General features: G+C 45.4%; 2 protein-coding genes across 10 annotated transcripts in view; one reads left to right on the top strand and one right to left on the bottom strand.

Annotated features, from left to right (window-relative positions):
- Window positions 1-245: 245 nt before the first annotated feature.
- On the top strand, window positions 246-8369 carry Mrpl19 (mitochondrial ribosomal protein L19). The gene is made up of 5 exons (NM_026490.2): window positions 246-488; window positions 1838-1956; window positions 2127-2261; window positions 3698-3879; window positions 4033-8369. Exons 1-5 carry the CDS (start codon window positions 268-270, stop codon window positions 4252-4254), a joined length of 879 nt encoding a protein of 292 aa, NP_080766.1. The 5' UTR covers window positions 246-267; the 3' UTR covers window positions 4255-8369.
- Window positions 7097-13318, bottom strand: part of Gcfc2 (GC-rich sequence DNA binding factor 2) — a 48537-nt gene continuing 42315 nt past the window's right edge. For 5 of the 9 annotated variants that reach the window (XR_003956216.1, XR_003956217.1, XR_003956218.1 and 2 more), the window contains 3 exons: window positions 12775-12921; window positions 9240-9364; window positions 7099-8241 (listed from right to left, as the gene is read on the bottom strand). Coding sequence is in view for 4 of the 9 variants with exons in the window: in XM_011241391.1 (XP_011239693.1) it covers window positions 8124-8241; window positions 9240-9364; window positions 12775-12921 (390 nt within the window). In the remaining 5 variants the exon portion in view is untranslated. Of the gene's footprint in view, window positions 8242-9239; window positions 9365-12774; window positions 12922-13318 lie in introns of all 9 variants that reach the window. The other 4 variants (XR_003956219.1, XM_030255482.1, XM_030255481.1 and 1 more) reach the window with 1 other exon arrangement.

Here is a 13318-nt window from a genome sequence, read left to right as displayed (position 1 = left end):
ACACACACTCCACGCACTTCATAGTCACTCACTAAATGCAAATGAGATCACAGTACTTAGTGAAATGTACAAACTTGCTAACCCTGTAGAGAAGTGTAACTTTGCAAATTATGGAGAAGAGGAAAATTATATACATTTACAGGTATAACTCCCTCAAACAAGCGGCGGTACACCGGGAAGCAAGTTTAGTCCCATAGGAGCCACCGTCCGGCCACACCCCATCGCACTGACTTCTGGGAGTTGTAGTCCTTCATTGAGGGTGTAGACATGGCGGCCTCCATGGCAGAAAGTTGTAGGGCGTCCCTGTACCTGGCCCGGAGCGTCCGAATGGCCAGGCCACGGCTTGCTGCCTTCGCATCTGATGCCTGCCGTGTCTGCACGGGCCCAAGCCGATTTCAGAGCACCGGGCCTTCAGAGCCCGGTGGGTTCAAGCCACCGCCGAAACCTGTCATCGTGGACCGGCGCCGAGTCCCGGAAGACGAGAGAAGGTGAGGCGGCCGAGGCCGCGTGGGAGTGCGCACACTTTGATACCCGCTTTATAGCTGGGCTGCACGAAATCGGGTTCCGGGTCTGCCCCTCTCTAGATCACGAAAGACGCAGGCTTGGACTCCCTTCCCTCAGTTTGTCCTAAAATCCACCACGGTGAGCCTTGGCCAACAGATTCTATCCAGGAGGAAGGGTTTGGGGAGGTCAGATCGGCTCAGGCACGTGGATCCAGCACACTCTTTTTCGTCTTACCTACATAAATGCATCTTCAGAAGCTTAACAGTATGGACCCGCAGGGTGGTTCGGTTGTGAAAGTTGCAACCTGTACACCCAAATCCATGCCTAGAACCCATAGAGAAAAGAGAGACCGTACTCCAAAGTTTGCCTTCAAATCCCCACATGAATGTTATGCTGGGCGCTCCAACCACAATACACAATAATTTGTGGGTGTGTATCAGGCTGGCCTTGAACTCAAAAAAGATCTGCCTGCTTTTGCCTCCTAAATGTTAGGATCAAAGGTGGGAATCCCTATGCTCGGTGGAAGATTTCTTTTAAAGTCAGTTTGCAGCTGGTGATTTGTATATATTTTCTCCATATTTATAGCTCAGTGGGAGACTTGTGCTCATTTGCAGACTGAGAGAAATGCAGCGTATTAACTGTGACAAAATTGTAACAAATAGTAATTATGTCAGCGGTTCATCACCTTTACGCTCCAGTTGTGCTTTGTTTTTTTTTTTTTTAAGTAAGATGACAATAAAACATCTAACTGGTCTCAGGATTAATTTATGCTACTATGGGTCAGCTTGCCTGTGTGGTGACAAACACCAGAGACAGCCAGCCTAAAGGGAACAAATTCGTTTGGCTCAGGGTTTGGACAGTTGTAGTTAATTTTGCTTGGTCCTGGCCCTGTCACTTGGGCCCTGCAGTGACACAGTATAGCGTGGCAGGAAGCATTAGCTAGGTAAAAGCAAAGGGAGAAACAGAAAGGGGCCGGGGTCTGTGCCTTGCCTTCAAGGTTAGATGCCCAGTGACATGTTTCCTGTACCGGACTGAAACTCTTTAAGGCTTTCTAAGCCCCAGTAGCTGCCCAGGATGACAGCTAAACAAACCCTTAGCACAAATGCCTTCTTGGACAATAAGGTCCAGACCTTGAGGGCTACTTGATGTATGATAACCATTTAAACACAATGCCTGGTGCGTTCTCAGGAGTGAGCATTAACAATGGTTTTGGAAACCATGGTTTTAGAAATAACATTGCAATCCATATTGAAAGAATAAAATACATCTACATTATACCCATTGTTTTTCTTATGCTGGCCTAAATCACCTTTCATTTTTAATTTTTTTATAGGTTCCTGAGTCCTGAATTCATCCCTCCCAGGGGGAGAACAAACCCTCTGAAATTTAAGATAGAAAGAAAAGATATGCTAGACAGGAGAAAGGTGCTTCCGATTCCAGAGTTCTATGTTGGTGAGTAACGGTGTCTGGCAGCAGGTGTTGGGCGCTAGTTTTCATTGCCTTCAGATTATTGTTCAGATGTCTGGGTTTTGCTGTTATTTATTTCTGACATACTAAGATATAAACCTTATTTGTTCATTCCTGCATCTGTGTCAGAGCTTGCTTCTCTTCTGACTCTGTAGGAAGCATACTTCGAGTCACCACAGCCGACCCCTATGCCAGTGGAAAAACCAGCCAGTTCCTGGGGATTTGCATCAAGCGATCAGGGAATGGGCTCGGGGCTACTTTCACCCTCAGGAACACGATTGAAGGACAAGGTATGTTTCTTCTTGAGCATCCAGAGAGTGAAACTGGGATTTCCCCAAGAGATAATGTGTGCTTTGCCTTGGATACAGATTAGTATTCACTGTTTAACGTGCATTGTTTAGTTTCTTTTGAGGGCTTCTTTTATTATAGGGCAACACCCATTAGGACTAGACTGGCCTGGGCATGGTGACATGTCTGCTATCCTAGCATAGGGATGTCCTGAGGCAGAAACTACATAGTGAGACCTTGCCTAAACAAACATGGTTATTTTCAAGTATGGAGACAGTGTATAAAGCAGTGAAGAGAGATTCCTTTTGTTTTTGCTAGTAGTGTTTTTAAAACGGGATGGTCCATATAGGCCATGGGTGGCCAGGAACTTGCTATATAGAGCTGACTGACTTCAAACTTGAAATATCCTCAAATCTCGGCCTCCTGAGGACAGGGATTAGAGGATTAGAGATGTGAGCTGTCACATTTAGCAGGATCACCCCTTTCTGAGCAAATACCCCGAAGTCCACTGGGACTCCTAAAATGAAGGTCTCTACTTTATGTTGTGACATGTTATAACCTGTTATGACAGGTTATGGTGTCAGAAGCAGTCACACATGCCATGACTGACACAGCAGAACAAATGGTAAAGTTCTAGAAAGGAGAATTGAAACGGCAAGTAAGAGTGTTTATTCTTCTGGGTGCACTTTGGGGTTCTGACCAGTGAGCTACCATGAGAGCAGGTCTTGAAGGTGAATCTTGGAGGGTCACATTCATAACGGCAGCTTGCTTACCACGTTACTGTTTGTGCCAGGAGGGCCTCTCCCTGGCATACTAGTGCAATCTTTGTTGTTATGATGAAACACTATGTCCAAAAGCAACTCGGAGGGTGAGAGTCTGCATGTCCGTTTATTGCTCTAAAAAGGGAAATCACCTGACACTCATTGCCTTTCTGTAGCCAGTGCAGTTCGAGTTTATTTCAGCTTACACATCTTCAGGTCAGTTTCAAGAGAGACAGAAACATGGCAGAGTGCTGCTTGCTGGTTCACTCGTGGGCTCTGTCAGCCACCTCGTCATCCAGCCTAGGACCACCTGCCCAGGGATGGTACCTCCCACAAGGGACTGGGCCCTTTATATCAATTGGCCCTACAGACATACCCACAGGCCAGTCCGGTCTACACAGTTCTCCAGCCGAGGCTTTCTCTTCCCAGGGTAATGTATGTTGAAGAGGTGGGGGTGATGTATTTATAGACGTCTTACACCACATCATTCAATTTCTCACTTTTCAATTCAAATGGGATTTAGTTTGTTTTGCTTTGATAATCTTGATCTTTTAAAAATGACATGTGTTTGCTCAGTTCCCACTTGCTAGCTTCTTTATACTGTACGGTAAAGTATTGCGGGAGTCTGGACTTAATGTGGTGAGTCCATGGCTTGAAGCAGCCTGTTCCCTTTCTAGGTGTGGAGATTTGCTTTGAACTGTATAATCCTCGAATCCAGGAGATCCAGGTGGTGAAGTTGGAGAAGCGGCTGGATGACAACCTGCTGTACTTACGGGACGCCCTTCCCGAGTACAGCACCTTTGACGTGAACATGAAGCCGGTCCCACAGGAGGCCTGCCAGGAAGTGCCTGTTAACAAGGTAGATGCTGTGCATTTGTTCAGGGGCAAGTAAGAGAGAAGCGCCTGCAGAAGACCTGGGGGCGGGGGAGGGGGCGGGGGTGGGGGCGGGGGTGGGGGGAAGACTTTTGTGTGCACCTCACCAGCCCACAATTCCTGTTTTTGTTTTGCTAAGCTGAAAGTTAAAATGAAGCCAAAGCCGTGGTCCAAACGCTGGGAACGTCCAAACTTCAACATTAAGGGAATCAGATTTGACCTTGCTTTAACTGAAGAGCAAATGAAGGAAGCCCAGAAGTGGAACAAGCCATGGATTGAGTTTGATATGATGAGAGAATATGACACTTCAAAAATTGAAGCTGCATTGTGGGAAGAAATAGAAGCATCGAAGAAGTCTTGATCCTGGGACTAGTGAATGGCTCAACAGGTAAACATGCCTGTTGGCTCAGGCCTGATGCCCTGAACTTGACTCTGGAACCCAGGGCGGAAGGCGAGTAACAACTCCTAAAAGTTGCCCTTTGGCTTCTACTGCACATCCTTGCGTATGTGTACTGCAATTACACACACACTTAAAAGTATCTTTCTGCCGGGTGTGGTGGCGCATGCCTTTAATCCCAGCACTCGGGAGGCAGAGGCAGGCGGATTTCTGAGTTCGAGGCCAGCCTGGTCTACAAAGTGAGGTCCAGGACAGCCAGGGCTATACAGAGAAACCCTGTCTTGACAAACCAAAAAAAAAAAAAAAAAAAAAAAAAAAAGTATCTTTCTTTTAAGCCCTTGTTCTGAGAATGCCTTTGGTTAATGTATTAGCTCTTTGGTTTGAAAGCCATTAAGTTTGCTTTGTAAGGACATAGTGATTAAATGAGCATTCCTCACTTTTCGGTACCTAGCATAAAGTCTGCATGTCAGTTTATTGCTCTCAAAAGAGCAATCACCTGACAGTCATTCCCTTTCTATAGCCAGTGAAGTTAGCATCACCAGAATAAGATGAACTGGGATCTGAGCAAGAGGAGTAGGGAAAAAACCATAAACACACAACAGTGTGCAAGTTAAAATGTAAGAATAGGAGCTGTAGAGGTGGCTCAGTAGTTCAGAGCACTTGCTACTCTTGCAGAGGCCCTACGTTTAGTTCCTAGCACCCAGGCCTGTATGTGTGTACATGGTTCCAGAGACCAGGAAGTATCAGACTGCCTGGAACTGGAGTTACAGCTGCTTATGACACAGGTGGTAGTTTGAATATGCTTGGCCCATATGGAGTGGTACTGTTAGGAAGTGTGGCCGTGTTGGATGAAGTATGTCACGGTGGGGGTGGGCTTTGCGGTCTCATGTTCAAGTGTGGTCAGCGTCAGACTCTCCTAGCTGTAGTTGGATCAAGATGCAGAACTCTCAGCCGTGTGTCTGCCTGGACACTTCCATGATGTTAATGGACTGAAGCTCTGATACTGTTAAGCCAGCCCTAATTCAATGTTGTCCCTTATGAGAGTTGCCTTAGTCGTGGTGTCTCGTCACAGCAATGAAACCCCAGCTAACACAACCCACCTGATAATCTCTCCATTGTTAAATGTCTAGTTTTGACAGGCTCATTAGCTGGTAGAAAAGGGTCCTGTTTTGCTACATGGCAGTTTTAAGAAGAATGTGGGAATCTGAGTTGTTGTATTCTGGCTTCATTTCCCCCAAGTTTACAAAAGCCACTTGTGAGGAATTCCATGGGTAGAATTCCAAGTGAAGTCTGCTAAGCAGACCTCAGGGTACCTGGCAGAGCCTGTGTGAACTGGGTGTGAATGTCCAGCAGGAAGATGGTCAGAGAGTGTTATCTTCCCTATGAATCAAGCTTCAGCTTTTGGGGGTCAGCACTCCCTCTAGTGGGGCAGAGTGCAGCTGAACATGGGCTGGGAAGCTGGGATGCCTCACAGAGTAAAGGCTAACCCATTTGTAACATCACAGTGCCAGCCTGGATCTCAGGACTATTTTTCTGGTGAGCTGCTCTGCATTCCGTGTCATTTTCCTGGCTGCTAACTCCTTAATTATTCTAGTTTCCAGAGATGTGCATGTGTGTGGACCGCCATGGGCATACATATACCTCATGATCAGGCTCAGGAGTCCTTTCAGTCACGTTGGCCACGTTTTACTCTTGAGAGAGACTGTACTATCTGGCCTGTACTCTCTCTCTTCTCTGAGGTCTCCATGCTACAGAGTCTACTTGAATAGTTTTAGTGCTGCATTGAGAAACCCAGCGTCGTCCGGGTTTCTGCTCCTTGGGCATGACTGGACAGCAGAGAACGTGTGCTGTGCTTGGTGCACGGGCAGGTACATTTATCTACCTAGTTTAGGGCTGTGGGTAAGCCTCTCAGTGCTGACTCGAGTTCTGGGAGACTTGGCTCTTGCTGCTGAGTTTCTCTCCTCTGCTTCTGTCTTCCTGGAACCATTATTTGGAGTTTAGATGCTGAGTACCTCTTTTCTATTTAAGTGCATGCTTGTGTGACTGCATCAGACCCCCGGGAGCTGGAGTTACAGGTGGTTGTGAGCCACCTGGTGTGGGTGCTGGGAAGGGAATGCCACTGAGTCTGTCCAGTCTCTGAGACACACACAGGTCTCCCGATAGACCTGTCTGTGTGGGTGGGTAGAAAGGGCCCTAGGCTGTTCTCCTGTATGCTTCATTTTCCTGAACCTGTTTCAGTGTTGACAATAAATTCATGAGTCAGTTGAAGGAGAATAAGACTTTACCTAAAATTAGTTTTCTAACTCACGAACACGGTGTCTCTGCAGTTAGGCCTTTTAAGTTCCCCTCTCCAGGTGTGGTAATCCAAAGGCTTGGGAGGCAGAGGCAGGAGGGTTCCAAGATCAGTGTCACGTACACTTCAGAATGAGACCCAGTCTCCACAAAAGAAACCATCAGAGATGGACAGTGAAAGTTTGTTGTTTCTGGTTCTTAAGTTTTTGTCGTGGTCTCATGAAGCCCCAGCTGGCCCGCAGCTCACTGGGTCTGTGAGACGAATCACCAGGTGAGTGTGTGCACCTGTTGTGTCAGCGCCTTCATTTCACAGGACCAGGAGGAACGAGTAAGAACTCTAAAAGGGCAGTAGAGTTAGCATCACAATATGTTTTAAAGACGCTTGGAAGCTCACATGCCAGGCGTAATGGAATTTAAAGGCGATAGCTTACTACTCTGCATCCCATGAAGAAGAGAGATGATGACCGAGAGCACAGCCATCCACACGTCCATCTCGAAGAAGCCAAGGCCAGAGAACAGTTTCCAAAAGTGCCCTTTAACAGCAAAAATAAAGTCTCTGCCATTTATATACAAAACTTTCTGCACACATATACACATGCTTTTGTAACGAGCAAATGTCTAAAGTGACAACACGGAAAAATAAATACAGGATCATCATTGAGTTGCTTAACAAATATACTTAAGAACATTAATACAGTCATTTTGAGAAAAGTTCATAATTTCTTAATCACCTTGCCTCAGACTACCTTAATTAGAGAAATACTTTACATTTCTGTATTTAAAAGAGCAATGGCCTTTTTAGTCCTACCATGAGTTACACAAAACATAGCAAAAAAGCCTCACTTAAGGACTTACAGATGACTCAGACCACAGCTTCATTCTTCACAGGGAGGGTGAAGATCTCTTCTGAGGACCTGGGTTTGGTTCCAAGCACATTAGATGGCCCACAACCTCCTGGATTCCAGTTCCAGGGGACCTGATGCCCTCTGGCCCCTACATGGAGGTAGTGCTAAACCCACCCAGGTACATACATGACCACACATATAAAAATAAATCTTTTTTCAAAGTTTTTTTTTTTTTAACAAATTGACAATGAATCAAAATCTGGAGATCACTGGCACTCTCTTGCACTGATTTCACACAGTAAGTCAGTACAGATTTTGAAAGGACAGTTTGTATAAAAATGTGTTAGCTATTTAATAAGTAATTCCTTACACTTCAGAATGAGACCGAGTCCCCACCAAAGAATAAGATAAAAGAAACCATCCAGAGATAGAGCTTCCTCATTAGCTGATCTGCAAACATTGGAGTTTGCTGAAGATGGTTTTGATTCAGGCATGCTTCTGTGTGTCAGATTGCTTCATTTCCTTCCGGATTGAGAGAGTAAAAGAGCAGCACACTGAGCTCGGCTGCTGCTGTGCATTACTTCCCTCAGCTACGAAGCATCAGGAGGCCTGGCCACACCCCAAGTGGGCACCCAGCAAAGGCGGCATCGGCTGTGACACGGTCATCTTGACTCTGGGCACTCCCACACGGCGCACTCAAACACCTGTACTCTGGGCTGGGAGGGGCTCCAGGGGACGCTCTTCTCTGAGGGATTCGGCTTGAGTCAGAGCTTTTACCTTCACCAGGATAAGAATTATTTCACTGACTTCATTCCTGAAAAACAACCAAAAAGCACTTACTCTCCCCTTAGCAGCCAAGCGAGAGGCGCAGGAGTGGTAAAGCCTTTAGCAGGCAGTGGGCCCTAAATTTGATCCTTAGCAAAAAAAAAAAAAAAAAAAAAATGAAATAAAAGGAAAGGGGTGGTGGTGGTGGTGGTGGTGGTGAAGTGCTGTAACAGGTCAGAGGGGAGTAACAGTGGTGACTGAGGACCTAAGCCAGTACCTAGGGCCACATACAGTACAGAGGTGCTGTCCCTTTTATACCTCATTATATGCAGGGATGCTTCAGGTAAAGGCCAAGAGTTAGTCAGTCCCTAAGGCACAGTGACACTAGCTAACGTGCCACATCGAAGCATTACATGCTGTCATGCTGCTGGTATGAACAAATATGCTGATAGTTCTATCAAAGCAGGGCACATGCAGCTGTGCACATTTCACATACTGGATACTGTGGCCACATTGTATACTTTTGTATTAGCTATACAAACATGTACACTATAGCCTACTGATAGCAGCCTGTATCATCCATTTGTATAAACACACACAGACATAAGACTGCCAATGATGTCGTTCTTAGAATGACTACAGTTTCATGGCCTCATGATTGTAATTGCAAAGGTCCAATACACAACATTCTGGAAAATTTGTGTGCGGATGGCCGTAAGAAGCAGAACCCAGAGGCCTGTCATCAGGCTCTCCACAGTGCTGTGCTGGCAGCTTCAGTGGTCACTATGCTGGCAGCTGATGGGAGCAGTCACATCGACACTTCCTCAACACTACGGAAGGATTCCAGGCTTGTGCCACAATGCCTGGCTGATGAGTGTTTAGATTGAACCCAGGGCCTCTTGTTGCTGGGCAAATCCTCCATTAAACTGGCTATATCCCAAGACCCAGATTTAAAAATTATAGTAAAAGTGCAAAACTTCCTTAAAACCGCTAACATTAAAAATCTTTGCACAATGCTTTGGAGGTGAAAAATTAAGTGAGCATTACCTGAATTCACTTGAGGATAATTTCTGTGCAGACTGCAACAAAAACTTAATGAAGTTTTCTAGCTGGGGAATTGATGTCCTCATAGCAGAGTTCTCAAACCATCTTTCTGGTAGACATGCTGCTATCTGTCAGTCAAGACACATGGCAGGTTTAAAATACAAGAGGCAAAGAAAGCTTGAGATTTTTCTTCCCTGCATCAAAAGTAACATGGCATTAAAAAGGTCACTCTTCCCGGCTGGAGAGGTGGCTCAGTGGTTACCAGCAATGGCTGCTCTCCCAGAGGACCCAGGTTCAATTCCTATAACCCGCATGACAGCTCATAGCCATCTCTATCTACAGTTCCAAAGCATCTGATGCCCCCTTCTGGCCTCCTCAGGTACTGCAGTCACAGAATAGGCATACACAGAGGCACAACACCCATACATATAAAATAATTGAGATTAAAAAAAACAAAAACGACTTGATTAGAGTCATTCTTCATGGCTAAAAGCATAAAGCAGATGGAATCTGCTCTGAACTCTCCAGCAATGCGTACAGTTCCCCAGTCCTAACAGACATCCGAGAGAAGGAAACAGCAGGGGACTCGATATAAGTATACTGAAGGGAAGAAAATTCATGGCAGTCTATCTACTTTTATCCAGTGTGCTGTCCATGCCCATGGAGGCCAGACAGATCAATACCTTGCATGCAGAATGACAAGCCAAAACCATCCTTCTCCAAAAATAACATGTTGGAGAGGAGTTTTTGGAAAGTCAGGAAAATGTTGAAAACAAAAAACTTCCTCATAGCAACAGGAAGGAAAAGAAGGGAACTCGATGAAGGAAAACAGAGTTCTTGAATGGTCACAAGACAAAGATCTGAGACCGGAAAGGAGAAAGCCAAAACACCAAACATGCATTGTAAAGGAATACAAGGGCTAGAAAGAAGTACATCTAGGGCCAGCCTTAAAAGCAGCCTTAAAATGGCAGTAAAGGATGAGACCTGGGGATGGTGATAGGTGTTTAAGTCCAGCATCTGAGAGCCAGGGGCAGAAAGGACTCTGAGTTCCACAGCCTAGGCAGCAGACACAGCCTGCCTCAAAAAAGTGTGTGTGTGTGTATGTATATATATATATATGCACATACACACATATACATGTACATGTATATGTATACACACACATATATGTATACACATACACACATATATAAATATATATAACTATGGAGAAAGAGAGAGAGAGAGAGAGAGAGAGAGAGAGAGAGAATAGTGACAGCTGGGTGTTGTTGAATGTGTAGGTGGTAGAACAGGTGCTTAAGTGTGTGGGGCCTTGAATCTGATGTAGCAGCAGCAGCACCATCAACACATGCAAGACAAAGCAGGTGAAGGCAGGGAAAAGAAAGGCTCACTGTATTAGTCTTTAATTGTTGAGGGAAAAAAGCAGACATGTGACTGCAGAAGGCAGAGGCATGGAAGACTTGCTTGGCAAGCAATATCCGTTTCCCAAAGTTTTAGAACCAGTCCTGACTGGCTTGGAAGTTACTCACTGGTACCCGCTTTCCCATGCTTTGCTATCTCACACGTGTGTGAACCAGCAAGCCTGCCCATATATGAAGTACCACATACTGGCCTGTGGCTCAGCTCTCCAGACCTGCTGTGGAGAAGCTGTGTAAACACACCTCCCCTTCAGTACTTCTGAGTTGACCTTTACAGTCAACTTGGAAACAGTCCACCCAGAGAATGATTTGAATGTAAGAACTATAATGATGGAGTTGCAGGCGCGTTCCTCAGCACCATTTAACACCATGACTTTTACATTATGGGTGGATCAAATTGAGTATTTTAGTGTTTTCACAAAAACACCCTTTCTAGGTACAAACATTTGAAACTTTGAATCTTGGCCCTGGGTAGGTGGTGCTGCTTTGGGACGTTAAGAACCTGTGGAGGGTGCACATCACATCACGGGATGATGGGATGAGATTCACAGCCTGGCCCCACTGCCAGCTTGTGACTCAAGTAGAGAACTCCCAGTGTTCTCCTACTGTCAGGCCTTCCCCTCCATTATAGACTCTCTTTTGAAACTACAATCCCAAATAAACTAATTTCTTTGTCTCCTGTGGCCATGGTGTTTTATCACAGCAAAAGAAAAGTAACTAATGCAGGTAGCGTGGGTTACCGTCTATCAGATAATGGTACAGTATTCTATGTGCTTAAAATCAGTATGTGCAAGTCTGACTTTTGTCCTAAGATAAATACTTAGAGCTGTGTTGCTCCTGGCAGTAACAGACTTGTTTTCCAATACCAGTGCCCCCACACTGCAGGACACAGGCTTCTACAGCCCCAGATCGGCAGCATCCCAGGCTCACCTCACAACTGGGGATTTTAGTTGAATAATAGCAGCAGGCCCACTTTCCTGTGCGTCTTCACAGTATGTTCACTAGCATTCTCTGCTGGTGTTACCATTGTGGCACAGTTGGTAGACTGTTTTCTATACCCATTTGTGGTGATTTGACTTGCCTATTTTGGGGTCATTTCCAATAACAGTCTTTAAATTATTTACTGGCTTTTTAAATTTGATGTGGATTTTAATCTTATGTGTTATAGCTCCTTTCCTAGTTTCTAATCTAGTTAACTCTTTTTAATTTTTTAGTATATAAAAAGTCATATATAAGTTACAGGAGAAAGAATAGTACAGCAAGCCACCTGAACACACTTTTAAGTTTACTTACTAATGACAACTTTATCTCCATACCTTTTCGACATGTTCTTTTTTTATCCAGTTCATATTTGTCAAATTATTTTCATAAATTTATTGCCTTTTCCCATTTCTTCTGCCATTTAGAAATAACCCCTTTTCCTAAAACAACAACCACCTTCCTATTTTCCTCCCTCCCTCCCTCCCTCCCTCCCTCCCTCCCTCCCTCCCTCCCTCCCTCCCTCCCTCCCTTCCTCCTTTCCTCCCTCCCTGCCTCCCTCCCTTCTTGGTTTGTCTTGAGCACACGCCCTTCCTGCCTCAAGCACTGAGCCCCAGGTGTGTGCAGAGGGCAGCTGGCTCCTGGCATCATTTACTAAATGCTTCTCCCCACTACTGTTCTTTCAAACCAGAATACTGATTCTTAAATATTAAAATAGCTTCTGGGTTCTGCTCTGTGAAACTCATTTGTTTATTCATGTGCAAGCTCCACAATTTAATTATTGATTGTAATACAATATAGATTTCAATAAATTCACGTCTTTGTGTATGTATGTCCAAGTTTCTGAAGAGGCCAGAAGAGGGCACTGGACTCCCCGTCAGTGCTTAAGTTACAGGGGTGGGGATTATGAGCTAATTCAGGTCTTCCTCATGCAGCCTTCACTGTCCAACCCTTGCCTAATCTCAGCTCTTGCTCTGTGGCTGCTTTGAGAGGGTCTCACCCTCCTGTAGCCCAGGTTGTCTGGAGCTTCCAACACTTCCTCTACTTCAGAGTCTCTAGTGCTGGAGTTAGAGATGCAAGCTACCACGCCGAGCAGTATATATAAAAATGTTATAATTAGAATTGGTCTCTATACAACTTACCTGGCTGCACTTTTTAACCACATCTGGTCCAGGGACGGCATTAGTAAGAGAGATGATAAGGTAGCGATTCAGCAGCTTCCCCAGTCCCAGATCTTGCAAGGTGTCATCTGGGAGAAGGCCATTCCAAAGAAGAATATTTCGGAAGAGCTAAAAGAAAACACCAAGTAATCATGTGTGTCCTCCCTAGCAGCTATAGTGGGACATAAAGAACTGGTCGAGCTCCCCGACTCTCACTACTAGCTGGCCTTGTTGTACATGTCAGCTTTGGAAGAGAAAAAATTCCCCAAGAGAATACCCGACTCTCGCCTCCATGCATGTGCTCATCCTATTTCCACTCTAGGGTAACCAACGGCAACATGCCCCATGGAACTCCACCGGAGCCTCTCCAGATCAGCGCCCCACTGTAACCCATCCTCCCTATTGTCTGGCCCACTAAGTGTAAGACTGTGGTTGCCAGGACCAGAAAGCACTGTCAAGGCTGGTACCCATGTGTGGGAAGCCAGGCAATGCCAGAAACCTCACTGCTGATGTGTAAAACAGAACA

This window comes from Mus musculus, chromosome 6 (assembly GCF_000001635.26).
Source record: "Mus musculus strain C57BL/6J chromosome 6, GRCm38.p6 C57BL/6J".
NCBI lineage: Eukaryota > Metazoa > Chordata > Mammalia > Rodentia > Muridae > Mus > Mus musculus.
This window is presented reverse-complemented; position numbering and strand designations above follow the sequence as displayed.

Excerpts from the sequence above, each read along its gene's own strand:
- Mrpl19 (NM_026490.2), top strand. The coding sequence starts at position 268 with ATGGCGGCCTCCATGGCAGAAAGTTGTAGGGCGTCCCTGTACCTGGCC. Across the intron at positions 1,957-2,126 it reads GATTCCAGAGTTCTATGTTG|GAAGCATACTTCGAGTCACC; the intron begins GTGAGTAACGGT and ends CTGACTCTGTAG. Across the intron at positions 2,262-3,697 it reads GAACACGATTGAAGGACAAG|GTGTGGAGATTTGCTTTGAA; the intron begins GTATGTTTCTTC and ends TTCCCTTTCTAG.